General features: G+C 36.2%; 1 protein-coding gene across 1 annotated transcript in view; it reads right to left on the bottom strand.

Annotated features, from left to right (window-relative positions):
• The window catches only part of LOC135849285 (neuromodulin-like), a 177,923-nt gene that overhangs the window by 124,729 nt on the left and 33,419 nt on the right, over window positions 1-19,775 (bottom strand). The window contains exon 2 of the mRNA XM_065369649.1: window positions 12,514-12,714. Coding sequence (XP_065225721.1) covers window positions 12,514-12,679 — 166 coding nt within the window. The 5' untranslated portion in view covers window positions 12,680-12,714. The remainder of the gene's footprint in view (window positions 1-12,513; window positions 12,715-19,775) is intronic.

The raw sequence follows: 19,775 nt of genomic DNA, 5'->3' as shown, positions 1-19,775 counted from the left end.
TATAATCCGTACACGAAAAAGTGCTCTAGAAGTTGATTTTGTATTTTTTTTTTCGGGGACTAAAAAAATGCGCTGCCAAAATGAAGGTACTACCTGCCCCATTCAGAAAAGTGCAATTTTGAAATTTTTACCCCGCACAACGAGGGGGTGGACCCTCAAAAAGGTGATTTTGGGGACATGGTCGGGACCGAAAAAACTCGACGGGGTTGTGTTGGGGGACATCTCTCGATGCCAAATATGTATTTTTTTCCAGTGAAACCCTGCACAACTGCATTCTATGGCACTTTGAATGCGATTTTTATGCATTTTTGGCTATTTTTGATGGTAAAATGGCTCTCATGTCCACGATATGGCTGGAGACCGAACGATTCTTGGACGTTTGTTAGACGTGGCTATTTGAAGGGCAACTGCGCAAAAACGGCAAAAAAATACGATCACAACGCGATTTTATGAGCACTAATAGGCTTGTTACCACTCCCCCGCCCCCCGAATTAAATAATGCATTGTTTATTCGATAATATCGATGCGACCCATCAAAATGGTATAAAATTTCGCGCAGAACTCAAAAATCGAAATCATTTTTAATTCTGACCCCCTGCGGTGGAGTTTTGCCCCCCCCCCAAACTGAATATAACGATGATATTGATATTAAACAAACTTTGCACATTACACGTCGATACTAAGGATTTATGTGTACGCAATCAAAATGAATCTCATATTCGTTGCTTGGAAATATTTTTGCTTCAAAATTTTTCATTTAATCTCCACCCCCTCCCTTCCCCTTTAAAGACTATGTTTGAACATGGATTTGAAAACTTGAACATGACTTATCAAAATGGTATAAAATTTCGCGCTGAACTCAAAAATGGAAATCATTTTTAATTCCGACCCCCTGAGGTGGAGTTTTCCCCCCAAACTGACTTTATGGAGGGAGGAGGGCAAAACTCCACCGAGGGGTCAAAATGAAAAATGACTGCAATTTCCAAGCTCAGCGCGAAATTTTATACCATTTTGATGGGTCGCATCGATATTATCGAATAAACAATGCATTATTTAATTCGTGGGCGGGGGAGTGGTAACAAGCCTATTAGTGCTCATAAAATCGCGTTGTGATCGTATTTTTTTGCCGTTTTTGCGCAGTTGCCCTTCAAATAGCCCCGTCTAACAAACGTCCAAGAATCGTTCGGTCCCCAGACATATCGTGGACATGAGAGCCATTTTACCATCAAAAATGCATAAAAATCGCGCATTCAAAGTGCCATAGAATGCAGTTGTGCAGGGTTTCATCGAAAAAAATTACATATTTGGCATCGGGAAAAGTCCCCCAACACAACCCCGTCGAGTTTTTTCGGTCCCGACCATGTCCCCAAAATCACCTTTTCGAGGGTCCACCCCCTCGTTGTGCGGATAAAAATTTCAAAATTGCACTTTTCTGAATGGGGCAGGTAGTACCTTCATTTTGGCAGCGCATTTTTTTGGTCCCCGAAAAAAAAATACAAAATCAACTTCTAGAGCACTTTTTCGTGTATGGATTATATGTAGTCTATACCGAGATGAAAGAGTTGAAATACTTTCGCAGAAAATTTTTTTCAAAATTTCATCTTGAATTGAAACGTTCTCGTGTGCAGAACATTACAAGAGAGCTGGATAAGATTCAGAAGATTAGGGTGTGCACAGCTTTAACGAAATATTTTCTCTTGGCTTTTCCACATTTTTTAGACCAATTTTTTCCGTTTTTTCGTACATTCATATGCCAACTTGGTGGTGACTTTTCAAATGTTTCAATTTGAGTTGAAGACAAGGGGAGTTGAAATTTATTCAAGCCAGATTTTTTTGGAGAGGGGAAGGGAGGGTTATTTTCAACAAAAAAAAAAAAACCGGGAAAAATTGAGAAAATGAAAAAAAAAATTTGAAAGAAGAGGAAAATTACGAGGTTTGATAGAGCCCGCTTAAGGATCTATTGCACCCACCCCCCGTCGATCCTCCGGGACAACTTTTTTCTCAAAAGGTGAGTCTTAAGGAACATTTCTAGCCCATGTACTCAAAAAAAAAGTGGCCCTACTTACAAAATGGCGGTCATTTTGATTGACAGATCAGCCGAAATCGCAGATATTGCGTTCCAACATAGGACTTGCACAAAAGTTTTCAAACCGTAAAAGATTAGATCGAAAGATCAGACAAAAATTTATCACCTGTCAAAATTTTAAGTGCTAAAGTGCGTTTTTCGATTTTTGGTGAATTTTTGAAAATCCAATTTAGGCCAAAAATGAGAGAAAAAATCAAAATTTTACCAAATTGACCAAGAAAGCTGAAATTTGGGATATGCCCTATTTTCGACATGGCAAATCGATTGGAAAATGTTTCTAACCGTTTTGAGCAGTTCTGGAGCCTCCAGTAGAATTTCGAAACTTGAAATTTCCACAAAATGTCATCAAACGGAGATAGAAAGTTGAAATTCATTCTGTAAACTAACTTCAATACGCTACGAAATCGACTGCTGGTGGATTTCAAGTCGTTTTGGAGTCTCCAGCGACTTTTTGAAAGGCCGTATGGCGTTTTTTGGAAAACTGAAATTTCCAAAAAGTGGCTAGAAGCTTCAAAACCATTTGAAACCACCATGTAGTCGACTTCATATCGTATTGAAATTAGTTTGCGAAGTAAATTTCAGCTTGCCAACTCCATTTGGTAAAATGTTGCGGGAATTTCAAGTTTCAAAAATCTACTGGAGGCCCCAGTAATTTTCAAAAAGTCGCTGGAGGCTCCAAAATGACTTGAACCCACCTGAAGTCGTCTTCAGAGGGTGTTGAAATTGGAGTTTGGAGTAAATATCATCTTTCCATCACCATTTCATGAAATTTTGTGAAAATTTAAAGTTTCAGAAATCTGCTGGAGGCTCCAGAACTCCTCAAAACGGTTTGAAATAGTTTCTAATCGATTTGGCAGGTCGGAAATAGGCGATATTCCAAATTTCAGTTTTCTAAGTCAAGTTGGTAAAACTCTGGTTTTTTTCCTCATTTTTGGCTTAAAATGTCAGAGAGAGATTATGACATGAATACGTGTACTTTGAACAACGAAAAATTTCACGAGATTTAATAAAAATTGCACGAAACATCGTTTAAAATTATTTTTACTATATTACGTTTAATTATCTTTTGACAAAAAAAGTTCAAAATCGACCATTTCAAAAAGTTACAGGTAGGTAAAATGAGATACTAGTAAAAATTACAATAAAATGAATTTTAAACATCAAAAAAATGTCGTAATTTTCAGTAAATAACGAGGAGGACGATTCAACAATAATTTTTATAAAATTTCTGTACTTTTGACAAATTATCATTCAATTTTGATAATACTTGATTAATCTTCGGTAATTGCGTTCAAAATTTGGCCAAAAAGATGACTTTTTAATGACTTTGATGACCTGGTAGTCACCAAGGCTCAAAATCCTGCATCATTTTTTAAATCGCTATCCACTATAATGTTAGATATTAATCTTTGTCAATAAGACTCGAACGAAATTTTTTGAAAAAGACAAAAGCTAGATCGAAAGTGCGCGCAAAAATTCATCAGCAGCCAAAATTTCAAAGGAAAAAGTGTATTTTTCTATTTTTGGTAAATTTTTGAAAATCAAATTTCAGCATGGTATGAACGTTGGCTTAGGCCAAAAATAATGATAAAAAAATCAAAATTTCACCAAATTGATCTAGAAGGATGAAATTTAGGATATATTTTATTTCCGACCTGCCAAATCGATTGGAAACTGTTTCAAACCATTTTGAGCAGTTCTGGAGCCTCCAGCAGATTTTTTGAAATTTGAAATTTCCACTAAATTTCATCAAAAATAGTTAGAAAGCTGAAATTCATTCTGTAAACTAATTTTAAAACACTAGAAAGTCGACTGCGAGTAGATTTCAAGTCCTTTTGGAGTCTCCAACGCCACTTTTTGGAAATTACTGGAGCCTCCAGCAGGCATTTCGATGCTCAAAATTTCCATAAAATTTTACCAAACAGAGACACTCCATTTTTGATATTATTCTGAGGTGGATCACAGGTAGTTTCAATCCGTTTTGGAGCCTCCGGCAGATTTTTAGAAATTTCTGTTTTTCAAAAAATGTCGCAAAATCTCTCCGAATCAACTTTCGGCTTTCCAACTCCATCCATTTGATGAAATTTTGTAGAAATTGCGAGCTTCAAAAATTTACTGGAGGCTCCAGTAATACCCAAAAACTCGCTGAAGGCTACAAAACGACTTGAAATCTACTTGCAGTCGACTTCATTGCGTATTGAAATTAGTTTACAGAATGAATTTCGCCTTTTCAACTCCATTTGATGAAATTTTATAGAAATTTCAAGTTTCAAAAATCTACCGGAGGCTCCAAGAATTTTTAAAAAGTTGCTCGTGGCCACAAAATGACTCAGATCCACCAGAAATCGACTTAATAGCGTGGTTAAATTGAATTGTAGAGTGAATTTCCGCTTTCCAACTTTATTTGATGAAATTTTGTACGAATTTCAAGTTTCAAAAATGTGCTGGAGGCTCCAGAACTGCTCAAAATGGTTTGAAACAGTTTCCAATCGATTTGGCAGCTCGAAAATAGGATATATCCCACAGTGGCGTAGCCAAGGGGGGCGAAGGGGGCCATGCCCCCCCTTGCGAGCGAAAATTTGAAAGAAAACATGCAAAAATGGACGTTTTTTCGTTGTTTGGACCCATTTTTTCTGAAAATTTTCGCTCTCGCTTCGCTCGAGCAGTAATTTTGCCTTCATTTTCATGAAATCACCACACATCACAATAGATTTCCAGAAAATTACCCCTCATTTCGATTTTTTATGCCTAAAAATCTGGTTTTGCCCCCTCCTTGAGAAAATCCTGGCTACGCCACTGATATCCCACATATCAGCTTTATAGCTCAATTTGGTAAAATTTTGATTTTTTTCTCATTTTTCACTTAAAGATTTTCAAAAATTCTCCAAGAATCGAAAAATATATTTTAACTGAACTGGTCATGCTTGTAGGAAATTTGACGTAGAATAATTTTAGTTTAATTATTTTTTCCCCTCCGACCCTTCATTTCGGCGATATAGCCGAAAAACGTAGATTGACAAAGGTTAATGACCTCTTGCGGGGGTAGCTGGCAAGTTGAGGGGTGCAACTTTTGATGGGTTGTTTTAGAGACCAATCTGAACAAATAATGTGAAATTCAGCTTCGGCCAATTTTTTTAAAGTTCGACTAAAAATTTTGCTAAAATGATTGTAAGTACTAAATTTTGGGGGTTGGAGATGAGATAAATTCGATAACCGGACGTCATTAATTTTTTTTTCTTCTTCACGAAAACGCAGAATACAAATAGATATCGAATATCATTCGTTCTTCTTGGACGCATATTAATGATAAAGGCGTCTACTGCTCGTGCTGCCGGGATTTTATGAAAAAGAAGGACATTTGTGGTACCGACGACGATGCCATGCCGTTTGCCGAAAGCGCTCGAGAGACTGGTGCTGTTTCTCGTCAGCGATTGGGACGCGGCCGCGGGTGAAGAAGGCAGTACCAGGATACGCATTTATCATCTACGAAGCATTTGACGTGTTATAAAACCGCAGCAATACACTTAGTTTAACGGTCTTTTTGTGGTATTCGAAGAAACATACGTACATGGCGCAGTTCGCTAACACGGCTGAGAGAAAAGGGTGCCAGGCAAGAGGTGGAGACCGGAGTATCGTACGAAAAGAATGCCACATTGAGCCGAATATTAGTAGAACCTACTACCAAGTCGTAATATATTTGAATGAGATACTATCGTCGTTGTAGTCGTAGTCGGTCGCGTACTCGTAATTTCTAATAATATGTAGTACACGAGCCCAGCAAGCCCACCTTACCTTTACGTATGGCAAAAAAAAAAAAAAAAAAGGTTTAGCGCAGCTTTGACTTACGCACGTTTAATACCAACGATTGATGACGGTTGAATCTACTTTACTTCATGCGTCAAGGAGTTGTCGACAAATGACCGACGACGTATCATTCCGAGTACCTACAAGGAGTCGTACGCGTAGGTATCTATGTATTTGTATGTTTATTTATATCTTATGGCGCGCAAATATTACACAGCATATCGCATTTTCGACGTACATATGCAAATTTACTCGTTCCATAATGATTCCTGGCAAAGGAATATCTACATACTTTTTCTTGAAATTAGTGTTTCGTGTCGAGTATAGACTTCATCGATTCAGGCGACTGAGATATCGATCCTCCTTGGAAAGCCCCCGCCTGTCTGACGTTTGCATCTACTCGTACCTCGATACAGTGAAAGTTTTTCAAAATACCGACCATGCTGCGTGGCTTTGTAGTCGCTTCGAGATGATTTTCTTGCCTTTGTTAAATTTTGGCGCGCAGCCATTTGAAAGTTTCTTAAGAAACTACTACCAGGTCGTAGACATGTGTTTTTTCAAACCCATCCTGGCCCTGTAGGTACTGCAACGTGGGGCGTTTTCTTTTTTGACTTTTCCTTTATAAATCGTGAAAATTTACCGACGAACATTGACACGAGCACGACGACGAGCGAATTCGTTCTATTCGCCAGCCAACGACGTTTTATCTTTGTTTTTTAATCGACGTTGTCCGAATCGAGTTTTTTTCTTCGCGAATAGTTACTACTCGTACTTACCTACATAATGTCGCAAGGTTGTATTTCATCTCGTTTCATAAATACGATAACCGAAGAAAAAGAAATACCGTACATGTTGTATTTTTTTTATAAAAAATTGGACAAGTATAAAGTTCAAAGTGCCTTTTGAGCACGATAGTTATTCCTTCAATTCAATTCAATTCTTTATTACATACGTATTTCTCATCATCGTGACTTTAATTCAATGGCGAATAATGGAGAATTTTGTAAAAATCGCCCGTTTCATTATCAATTTACAATTTAATTTTTTTGGTCCTTAATTCGAGGCAATTTATTTTTCCTTCATCAGCATATTGGGGTCTTGGTCACCAGCGACTGTCCTGAAGAACCCGGATGACCTCTCTCCACGACTCTCTGCCCTGCTGCTATAACTTTTCTTACAATAGTCCGGCATATGACAATAGGAGTAATTGAATCCCCCCCCCCACCGATCCTCCGGGACAACTTTTTTCTTAAAGGGGACATCCTAAGGAACATTTTAAAGCAAACTTGCCAAAAAACCAAGAAAGCTGAAATTTGGGATATGCCCTATTTTCGACATGCCAAATAGATTGGAAACGGTTCCAACTCGTTTTGAGCAGTTCTGGAGCCTCCAGCAGATTTTCGAAACTTGAAATCCCCGTAAAATTCCATCAAATGGAAGTTGTAAAGCTAAAATTTATTCTAAAAACTAATTTCAATACGCTACGAAGTACTGCAGGTGAATTTCAAGTCGTTTTGGAGCCTCTAGCGACTTTTTGAAAATTCCTGATGCCTCCAGCAGATCTTTGAAACTTTAAATTTTCACAAAATGTCATCAAATAGAGATGGAAAGTTTAAATTTACTCCATACTCTTTTAACACCCTCTGAAGACGACTTCAGGTGGGTTCAAGTCATTTTATGGCCACCAGCGACTTTTTTTGAAAATTACTGGAGCCTCCAACAGATTTTTGAAACTTTAAATTTTTACAAAATTTCATCAAATGGAGATGGAAAGCTGAAATCTACTCTACACTCCAATTTTAACACCCTCTGAAGACGACTTCAGGTGGGTTCAAGTCATTTTAGGGCCTCCAGTGACTTTTTTGAAAATTACTAGAGCCTCCAGTAGATTTTCGAAACTTGAAATTTCCCCAACATTAATTTATCAAATGGAGTTGGCAAGCTGGAATTTACTTCGAAGACTACATGGTGGTTTCAAATGGTTTTGAAGCTTCCAGCTACTTATAGGAAATTTCAATTTTCCAAAAAAAGTCATACAATCTTTCAAAAAGTTGCTGGAGGCTCCAAAACGACTTGAAATTCACCAGCAGTCAACTTCGTAGCGTATTGAAATTTCGATTTTTGGTGAATTTTTGAAAATCCTATTTAGCCCAAAAATGAGGGAAAAAATCAAAATTTTACCAAATTGACCAAGAAAGCTGAAATTTGGTATATGCCCTATTTTCGAAATGGCAAATCGATTGGAAAATGTTTCTAACCGTTTTGAGCAGTTCTGGAGCCTCCAGTAGATTTTCGAAACTTGAAAATTTCCATAAAATGTCATTAAACGGAGATAGAAAGTTGAAATTCATTCCGTAAACTAATTTCAATACGCTACGAAATCGACTGCTGATGGATTTCAAGTCGTTTTGGAGTCTCCAGCGACTTTTTGAAATGTCGTATGGCGTTTTTTGGAAAACTGAAATTTCCAAAAAGTAGCTAGAAGCTTCAACACCATTTGAAACCACCATGTAGTCGACTTCATATCGTATTGAAATTAGTTTGCGAAGTAAATTTCAGCTTGCCAACTCCATTTGGTAAAATGCTGCGGGAATTTCAAGTTTCAAAAATCTACTGGAGGCTCCAGTAATTTTCAAAAAAGTCGTTGGGGGCTCTAAAATGACTTGAAATCCACCAGAAGTCGTTTTCAGAGGGTGTTAAAATTGGAGTGTAGAGTAAATTTCAGTTTTCCATCTCCATTTGATGAAATTTTGTGAAAATTTAAAGTTTCAAAAATCTGCTGGAGGATCCAAAACGACTTAAAATTTACCTGCAGTACTTCGTAGCACATTGAATTTAGTTTTTAGAATAAATTTCAGCTTTTACAAGTCCAATTTAATGGAATTTTGTGGGAATTTCGAGTTTCTAAAATCTGCTGGAGGCTCCAGAACTGCTCAAAACGAGTTGAAACCGTTTCCAATCGATTTGGCATGTCTATAATAGGGTATATCCCAAATTTCAGCTTTCTTGGTCAATTTGGTAAAATTTTGATTTTTTCCCTCATTTTTGGCCTAAATTCGATTTTCAAAAATTCACCAAAAATCGAAAAACGCACTTTAGCACTTGAAATGTTGACAGGTGATAAATGTTTGCATGATCTTTCGATCTACCTTTGTAAAATTTGAAAAAGTTGGTGCAAGTCCTATGTTAAAACGCAAAATCTGCGAATTCGGCTGACCTGTCAATCAAAATGGCCGCCATTTTTTAAGTAAGGGCAACTTTTTTTTGGCAAGTTTGCTTTAAAATGTTCGTTAGGATGTCCCTTTTAAGAAAAAAGTTGTCCCGGAGGATCGGCGGGGGGATGCAATTACTCCTATTGTCATATGCCGGACTACAAGAGAATCTTTGGAAGTGACACTCTTCGCTTTGAACGAAACCAAGCAAAATCGAAAGAGCACCGTCCATTATTTTTAAGAAATGATTTTTCTTGACATTTTCCGGTTTTTAGACCAAGTTTTCCAATTTTGTGGACGAGGGGTCTGTCCAAAATTTCTATCACGCTGACTTTCAAAAAATTGTTCAATTCTTCATAATGTCTGACTTTTGAAATGTTGGAAAAAATGTTACGATGAATCCTCGTCATCAAGTTATTTACACTTTAAAAAACAGAAAATACCTATTTTTGTCATTTTGATATCATCGACACCTATTTATCAAACTAAACCATACCCTCGAAAAAATCGTGGCTAAAGCTACTTCTCTTTGATTAAACCAAGAAGAGCGTTTCATTTCGGCGAACGAAACTTTCTAAATTCAGAAATATCGATTTCAGCTTTTCAAATTGACCAAAATAGTCTACTATATACCTACTAGAATCATCCTACAGTACGTCAACAAAGGCTGTTTTCAATTACGAAAATAAAAAAAATTATCGGTCATTTTTCAAGGGAAAAACGGCGAAAAAATCGAACAACGTTCGTCTTTGTCTGTCGACGAACGAACGACGAGGAATAATTGCATCTGTTGAAATTCTGTTTATCGTATCGGCAATCGACTTTACACCAGCCGAGTCTTTTAAAAAAGGAATTGGCAAAGCAGATGAAAAATAAACGTACCTATAATTAATACGAAGTGGCACTATATTATAGTACTAGCGTTAGCGTTATGGTACTATACAAAATATAGGGAAATTACGAGAGTACGAGTACCTACAAAAAAAAAAGCAGTGGGAAAATCAATTATAAAAAGTACTCGTACTTTTACTCTTCAAAGTGCCGCAGTCGGCAGAAATATTCCCGCAGAATATTAATTTAGTTTTGCGAATCGGAAGAATAACGTAGGTAGTAGGTATAGGTACCTGTAAAAGAGATACCTTTCGCAGTGTAGCTATATTAATTGGAAACTTCTCGCCACGTCAGCTACACAGTCAAGGCTACCTTTCTACACGTCCTCCTTCTGTTCTGTGTTTTTAATAAACTTTTCATTTGGCAGCGAAAATGAACCCGCTTATATATTATTGTACAATGTACATGGTATTTCTTGGCGAGAAAAATTCTTTGTCGACAAGAGCAAAACTTTCTGTAGGTAGTTATTGTTTAGTACAATTGTCTGTTTTTGATCGATGAAAAGGTATGCGACCTTCGCAAATACCAGCGAAAATAACCAAGTCGGAAAGTATCGCGAGGTAATTTGAAACGAATACTTCGACCAACTCTGGCTCAGTTCGAGGTATACGAGTACATAGTTTATTAATTTAGCGAAATACTTTTTCGCTGAATTTTATTATTACAAAGCCCAAGGTCGGATTTTTTCGTTTCTCAAAAATTTCAGAATGAAATTAGAGTTGAAACGAAATAAAGGAGAATCAACCCTCTGAGACCAGAGAAGAATCTGGCGGTTGAAAAATGAAGAATTTGATTATAATTGGAAAGAGTGTAACATCGTCATTCGTGAAGCAGAATTTCAAAAAAAAAATTAGGTTTGCTCAAAATTACATTTTTGAATTTGAGGAAATGCTCAAAATGGTCATTTTTTTCTGTATTTCCAAAATAAATTTTTGATGTAGGGATACGAAAATCATCCGAAAAATTTCTCCAGGTAATATACTAACATGAAAATCAGAAAAATTTGAATAATACACAAAAAATTTTTGAACCCAAAATCCAAAATTTTGAGAAAAAACAAAAAACGTATGGGTATTTATTTCTGCACGAGTTGTGACAATTACAAATTTGGGAGTGACATAATTCTCAAATAAAAAAATTTTGGTCAAAAATGAAGAGATTGAGCAGTTCTGGAGCCTCCAGCAGATTTTTGAAACTCGAAATTCACACAAAATTCCATTAAATTGGAGTTGTAAAGCTGAAATTTATTCTAAAAACTAATTTCAATACGCTACGAAGTACTGCAGGTGAATTTCAAGTCATTTTGGAGCCTCCAGCAACTTTTTGAAAATTTCTGAAGCCTCCAGCAGACTTTTGAAACTTTAAATTTTCGCAAAACTTCATCAAATGGAGATGGAAAGCTGAAATTTACTCTATACACCAATTTTAACACCCTCTGAAGACGACATCAGGTGGGTTCAAGTCATTTTAGAGCCTCCAGCGACTTCCCCAAAATTTCATCAAACTGAGATGGAGAGTCGAAATTCATTCTGCAAACTAATTTCAATACATTACGAAGTACTGCACGTGGATTTCAAGTCGTTTTGGAGCCTCCAGCGACTTTTTAAAAGATTGTATGGCGTTTTTTTGAAAAATTGAAATTTCCTAAAAGTAGCTGGAAGCTTCAAAACCATCTGAAACCACCATGTAGTCTGCGAAGTAAATTCCAGCTTGCCAACTTCATTTGATTTTATGTTGCGGGAATTTTGAGTTTCAAAAATGTACTAGAGGCTCCAGTAATTTTCAAAAAAGTCGCTGGAGGCTCTAAAATGACTTGAACCCACCTGAAGTCGTCTTCAGAAGGTGTTAAAATTGGAGTATAAAAAATTTCAGCTTTCCATCTCCATTTGATGAAATTTTGTGAAAATAAAAAATTTCAATAATCTGCTGGAGGCTCCAGAACTGCTCAAAACGGGTTGAACAGTTTCCAATCGATTTTGAATGTCGAAAATAGGGTATATCCCTAATTTCAGCTTTCATTGTTCAATTTGGTAAAATTTTGATTTTTTCCCTCATTTTTGACCTAAATTGGATTTTCAAAAATTCATCAAAAATCGAAAAACGCACTTTAGCACTTGAAATTTTGACATGTGATAAATTTTTGTATGATCTTTCGATCTACCTTTGTACGGTTTGAAAAATTTCGTGCAAGTCCCATGTTAAAAGGCAAAATCTGCGATTTCGGCTGGCCTGTCAATCAAAATGACCGCCATTTTGTAAGTAAGATCAACTTTTTTTGGGCAAGTTCGCTTTAAAATGTTCCTTAGGATGTCCCCTTTAAGAAAAAAGTTGTCCCGGAGGATCGGCCGGGGGGGGGGGTGCAATTACTCCTATTGTCATATGCCGAACTATTATTTTTTTTTTAAATCTGCTCAACGATGTTTTACTCTTACCCATATTCCGTCAGATTCTTCTCAGGTCTCAAAGGGTTATTGAAGAAAATGAAATAAAGGATAATCAAACTTGAAGCAAAGACATTACCTTGAACAAAACGTGCACGATGGATGGAATTTTCTTCGTCGTATGCTTGCTCGTCCTTCAACGGTAAAAGAATATGAACCGGTTCGTCGTTGATGCAAATATGATGATTAACTGGTTCGATGTTCGATACTACAGTCAATCCTTCTTTGCTCGATTTACAGCCCATTACATTTTACAACCGCGCATTTTTCAACGCACCTTCTGCAAACAAACAATAAACAAAAAAAAAATTTACATTTGGTGCTTTGAAAAAAACAACCCGAAAGTAAAGATTTTTGCTCGAATAGCACGAGAAGAAAAGGTGTACAGAAATACATTTGTGGAGAGTAAAAATTGAATATAAAACTATTTGGAATTGCGAGTAGGTACACGTACTTGAAAAAACTTACAATAGGTAAAAATCCACCCCGCGGTCAAAATTATAGAAAAAATTTCAAACTGAGTATCGATGTCGAGGTCATTCGACGTGATAAAATGAACCTCACAATTCAAGTCACGTTGACGAGCGAATGTGCTACGTTGTGCTGTACTCTTTAGTCGTAGCAATAGTGATGATGCAGCTAGTGCCAAACCTTTTATGCGAAAATACAACTAGAATTTTTATTATAAATAAACGAGCAGATTGTTTTTTTTCTCACCATTTTTATAGGTAGCTATGGACTCGTAATTTTACCTAAAGAAACAAGAAAACTGAAAAGTGTTAAAACGTTCGACAGTAGCTCTATTCTATTCGCTGCTCAGAGCATGCTCCGAGCAAAAATTTTTACTCATTTTTTCTGCTCTTTTTACACTACTTAAAAAGGAAGTGTAAAAGGAGTAACTTTGTCGTTCCCTGATAACAAAAATCACAATTTTTTTACTTTATTCGAAATGAGAGCTGAAAAAAACGTGATATTATATAAAGTCAAATTTTTGCTCGGAGTTGCTCTGAGCAGCGAATAGAACAGAGCTAGTAAAAAATGGTAATTTTTCACTCCTCTGTCTCCTCAGATTGAAAGAGTCAAAATGCCATAAAATATAATCTCAAAGGATTAAGAATGTCGAACATTTTGTTTCCCGTGAAAAAAATTAGCCATTGCAGCTATCAAGATTTACACGTACACTAAGTACAGTACACCTGATTTCATCAAATGAAATCAAAAGCTCAGTTTACCCCCCCCCCCCTCCCATTCGCAATAAAACTCACTTTTGCAAGATTGCGAATTGCTATCATATTGTTTCAACTTTGCAATTTGCGAAAGCAATCGCACAGCAACTTCAGAACGAAAGTCGCGAAAAACGAGTGAAAAACCACACCAATTGAAAAGAATTCGTATGCGAAATGAAACGTACGAGTACACATTTTGCTATAGTATTCGACAATTCGAAAACCGTACCGTTCAAGGTACGGTTCGTAAACGTAAAATAAAAAGCTTATATTGAAATTCCGTTGACGTAAAAAATTTCACAATGCACGGGACGTGGAAATTTTTTGTTGCACTTTCGATAAACGAAGTTCAAACGTAACATCTAATCCCGTGACCTTTTTTCCATTGACATTTCCGACAGGACGATCTTGCATTTTGTAAAGAACACAACTCGTGCATTATAAATGAAATCTTTCATTGTAACAAACGATAAAGCAAATTCGACGTAGAAAGTACAATAACTTCGATCTAAACACGCCAGCAAGTTTTACTCGTCGTGATACGTACAATATGAATTTTGGAAGAAGTTAGAGGCTGCAAAATGATAGCATTTCATTTGAGCTTACTGCTTATTAAAATGAAACCTTTTTGAAAAGTTTTTAGTACCTTAATTTTTTTCAAAATTGAAGAAACTGAGTGAACATCGTGCCCCTCTCCAAAAAAGAAGTTCTTACAAAATTTTTTCAACTGGACGAAAATAAATCGAATGAACATAGAAAAATGTATCACCGCGCGGCCAAAATGTCAGTTCCTAAAATGTATTTTTTAGATTTTTCATTGATGGTAGATAAATTAAAAAAATCAAACTTGGACAAAAAACTGGAAACATTCAAAATTTTACCAAATTGACCGGCAAAGTCTAGCTACTATTTTCAATTTCAACAATGTTTTGAGCAGTCATTGTTAAATTCTGCTCAATTTTTTAGAAAAATCAATTTTTGATAATTTTTAGAGGATTTTTGTCGAACTTTCATAATTTTTTTTTCGTGAATTTTTTATACGGTTTCATTCCTTTTCGATTAACTATTCGTAACTCTCATAAACTTTGAGTCATTAAATTTTTGAAATACTTGATACAACTACAGGCCTTTTCTTGTCACTTCTTGGTTAGGAGCACGCTAATTCTCAAAAGTTGTAAGTCCATAATTTTCTGTACCCCCCCTCCACCCCAAACATTAAAAAAGAATTGATTTTTGCCTTATAGTCGGGGAGCCCACATAAGGAAAAATTGCACCCCCCCGTCGATCCTCCGGGACAACTTTTTTCTTAAAGGGGTAGTCCTAAGGAACATTTCTAGCCCTTGTACTCAAAAAAAAAGTGGCCTTACTTACAAAATGGCGGCGATTTTGATTGACAGATCAGCCGAAATTGCAGATTTTACGTTCCAACATAGGACTTGCACAAAATTTTTCAAACTGTACACAAGTAGATCGAAAGATCAAGCAAAAATTTATCACCTGTCAAAATTTCAAGTGCTAAAGTGCGTTTTTCGATTTTTGGTGAATTTTTGAAAATCAAATTTTGGCCAAAAATGAGGGAAAAATCAAAATTTTACCAAATTGACCAAGAAACCTGATATTTGGGATACACCCTATTTTTGACATGCCAAATCGATTGGAAACTATTTCAAACCGTCTCGAGCAGTTTTGGAGCCTCCAGCAGATTTTTGAAACTCGGAATTCCCACAAAATTTCTTCAAAATGGAGTTGGAAAGCTGAAATTTATTCTGCAAACTAATTTTAATACGTTACAAAGTCAACGGGATTTCAAGTCGTTTTGGAGCCTCCGGCGACTTTATGAAAATTCCTGGAGCCTCCATCAGATTTTTGAAACTTGAAATCTCCGCAACATTTTACCAAATGGAGTTGGCAAGCTGAAAACTTTGCAAACTAATTTTAATACGATATGACGTCGACTACCTGGTGGTTTCAAATGGTTTTGAAGCTTCCAGCTACTTTTTGGAAATTCCAATTTTCCAAAAAACACCATACGACCTCTCAAAAAGTGACTGGAGGCTCCCTAACGACTTGAAATCTACCCGCAGACGATTTCGTAGCGTATTAAAATTAGTTTGCAGAATGAATTTTGACTTTCCATCTCCGTTTGATGAAATCTTTAGGAAATTTAAAGTTTCAAAAATCTACTGGAGGCTCCAGTAATTTTCAAAAAATCGCTGGATGCTCCAAAACGACTTGAAATCTCCCTGCAGTTGATTTCGTAGCGTATTGAAATTACTTTGCAGAATAAATTTCAGCTTTCCAACTCCATTTTGGTGAAATTTTGTGGGAATTTCGAGTTTCAAAAACCTGCTAGAGGCTCCAGAACTGCTCAAAACAGGTTGAAACAGTTTCCAATCGATTTGGCATGCCGAAAATAGGTTGTATCCCAAATTTAAGCTTTCTTGGTCAATTTGGTAAAATTTTGATTTCTTCCCCTCATTTTTGGCCTAACATTTGATTTTCAAAAATTCACCAAAAATCGAAAAACGCACTTTCGCACTTGAAATTTTCACAGGTGATGAATTTTTGCTTGATCTTTCGATCTACCGTTGTACAGTTTGAAAAATTATGTGCAAGTCCTATGTTGGAACGCAAAATCTGCGATTTCGGCTGACCTGTCAATCAAAATGGCCGCCATTTTGTAAGTAGTGCCACTTTTTTCTGAGTACAGGGGCTAGAAATGTTCCTTAGGACTCCCCCTTTAAGAAAAAAGTTGTCCCGGAAGATCGACAGGGTGGGGGGTGCAATTTATCCTTAAGCAGGCTCCCCGACTATTATATCTGTTTAATAAGTCCTGTTTTTGTACCAAAATTGACAAACAAGATTTATTCTAATTTTTATTTCAAGTAGGTAAGCTCAAGTCGAAAAGTCTGATTAAGGGGAGGGTGCTTGAAAGGGTCAATTTTTGGCAAAATAGTCAAAAAAAGTTGATTTTTGGAATAATTTACAAAAAAAAAATCATTTTTGTCAAAATCGTCAAAAATTATCTACCTATTTTTTAGTAAAATAGTCAAAAAGGGCCAATTTCTGCCAAAATTGTCAAACAGTCCTCTTCTTGCCAAAATTTCGTCAAAATTCTCAGGAAGAAGTTTTTTATTAAAATAGTCAAATAGTCCTAATTTTTCGCCAAAGTTGATAAGAAAGTGCTTTCCATGTCAAAACGTCCAAAAGCTTGCTTTTTGCCTTGCCCGCCCAAAAAGTACTCTTTCAAAATTGTTCAAAAGCTTTTTTCAGTCCAATTGAATTTTCCCTCCTCAAATTCTCTAATTTTTTTCAAATTGTTACGGCAATTTTTGATATTCTTGAAACTTCTTTCGAAGGCACTTGCAAGGAGGACTGCGTGGCTCAAATTTCTCGAGCCATTCTCTCTATTGAAAATTCGAAAAACATACTTGAGGGTCCAAGTCGACAGAAACCGATTTTAGAAAATTGGTATATTCAAAATATAGTTTCCAAAATATAGCTGGAGGCTCCAGAATAGCTTGAAACTGCCTTCGATCTACCCTGCATGCTGAAATTAAGGCATAAAATAAAATTTCATCTTCCCAACTAAAATTCTGCGGAGATTTCAACTTTTCAAAATTTTCTGGAGGCTCTAGAACTACTCAAAACGGTTCGAAACCGTTTTCATTCGATTTGATTGAAGGGATGGGGAATTATTTCAGCTTTCTATGCCAATTTGGTACATTCTTAAACTTTTTTTTCACATTTTTTAGCCAAATCTGATTTTTAAAAATTCGCCAAAATTCGAAAAATGCTCTTCAACTGATGATTAATATTATTCTATACTCTTTCTATGTATTTAGCTTTGTCCGATTTTCAAGCCAAAAAAAATTGCAAATTGCGAAAAAAATCCATATTAAATCAAAACGCTGTAATTTTGATCTGTTGTTAAGAGAATGATGAACAGATTCGTCGAGTACTCCAATTTTGGCTACGTCTTAACAATTTTGCGTTCAATTTAATTCGATTTTGAAATACAGTAGAAAATCGACTCATCCTAGAACGCGTACCATACCTACCTAACTGCATATTTTCGGTCTGCACCTATATATAGACCGAACAACCCCATAAAGGCCACAGTAGGTCTAAGTACACGGAAAATCTTACATGTACGAACATACTATAATACTCGTATTAGTGCAGTACGTTTGCTTATATCAGTTGTGTTCCAAGTGTACAGCAGTGTATATGTTTCGATCGATTGTTGCCCTCAGTGGATGCTAACCCGTTTTTACTTTTTCACGTTTACCATGCTGTGCGGCCTGGCCCCAAAGTACATTTTATACACAGCAATGAAACAGCAGATAGCACCTACGTGCAGTACGATATGCGTATAATTTTCGCGAGTTTCGTAACCGCGGCTATAAAAATTTCCCCAAGTATACTCGAGTTGGAGATGTTGCTTGGGCATCGTAGTGCGCTGCGACACCATGCATTAAACTCACTCGTCGTTAAGCGAACAATTTTCTGGAAAAAATGACGAGACAGACGACACGCCATCGTATAGGCAGTCATTTTACAATTCAACTACAGCAAAGAAAGAATTTTCATAGGAAATCTGATTAATCGATGGGATCTTTCTAGCGTACGCTTATGTAGGTATGAGTAGGTAAAGGTACTAGGTACATAAATGCACGACTTTCCATAATGTTCCGAAGTGAACTTGAATTAGCCCGTATAAAATGAGAACCAAATTCACGCACCTATTTGAATTTGAATGATCTCAATACCTACGTAATTAATTTTCAAGATGGCGCATATGCTCATTTAAAGTATTCTTTGGCAGTAAGTACTCACATTACACCCACATTTTCAGTCAACAAGTTTAAGTTTCCAATGAAATAATGAACGAAAATTAACAAAAAAAAAAATAATAATGATAACATTACTTACTTCTATCGATTTGCACATAACATTGAATCATTATTAGTCCGGCATATGACAATAGGAGTAATTGCACCCCCCCCCCGCCGATCCTCCGGGACAACTTTTTTCTTAAAGGGGACATCCTAAGGAACATTTTAAAGCAAACTTGCCCAAAAAAAAGTTGGCCTTACTTACAAAATGGCGGCCATTTTGATTGACAGGTCAACCAAAATCGCAGATTTTGCACTTCAACATAGGACTTGCACGAAATTTTTCAAACTTTACAAAGGTAGATCGAAAGATCATGCTAAAATTTATCACCTGTCAAGATTTCAAGTGCTCAAGTGCGTTTTTCGATTTTTGGTAAATTTTTAAAAATTGAATTTAGGCCAAAAATGAGGAAAAAAATCAAAATTTTACCAAATTGACCAAGAAAGCTGAAATTTCGGATATATCCTATTTTCGACATGCCAAATCGATTGGAAACGGTTTCAACCCGTTTTGAGCAGTTCTGGAGCCTCCAGCAGATTTTAGAAACTCGAAATTCCCACAAAATTCCATTAAATTGGACTTGTAAAAGCTGAAATTTATTCTAAAAACTAAATTCAATGTGCTACGAAGTACTGCAGGTAAATTTTAAGTCATTTTGGAGTCTCCAGCGACTTTTTTGAAAATTACTGGAGCCTCCGGTAAATTTTTGAAACTTTAAATTTCCCCAAAATTTCATCAAACTGAGATGGAGAGTCGAAATTCATTCTGCAAACTAATTTCAATACGCTAGGAAGTTGACTGCTGGTGGATTTCAAGTCGTTTTGGAGTCTCCAGCGACTTTACAAAAGGTTGTATGGCGATTTTTTGGAAAATAGAAATTTAATTAAAGTAGCTGGAAGCTTCAAAACCATTTGAAACCACCATGTAGGCTGCGAGGTGAATTTCAGCTTGCCATCTCCATTTGATGAAATTTTGTGAAAATTTAAAGTTTCAAAAATCTACTGGAGGCTCCAGTAATTTTCAAAAAATTCGTTTTAATACAGATGAAAAAATCACCAAAAAAACAAAAATTTTTGTTTTTACTTAAAATTTCAAAATAGAAAGAGCTCGATAGAAACTTCTACAATTGTAACAAAAATCATAACTGGGTAATTGGTGCCAAAAAAGTTATATTTTTTTGCAAAAAAGGGTTGATTTTGTAATTTTCTGATTGAAA

This window comes from Planococcus citri, chromosome 5, assembly GCF_950023065.1.
Source record: "Planococcus citri chromosome 5, ihPlaCitr1.1, whole genome shotgun sequence".
Lineage (NCBI taxonomy): Eukaryota > Metazoa > Arthropoda > Insecta > Hemiptera > Pseudococcidae > Planococcus > Planococcus citri.
Note: the sequence above shows the minus strand (reverse complement) of the source record. Positions and strands in the feature narration are given on the sequence as shown.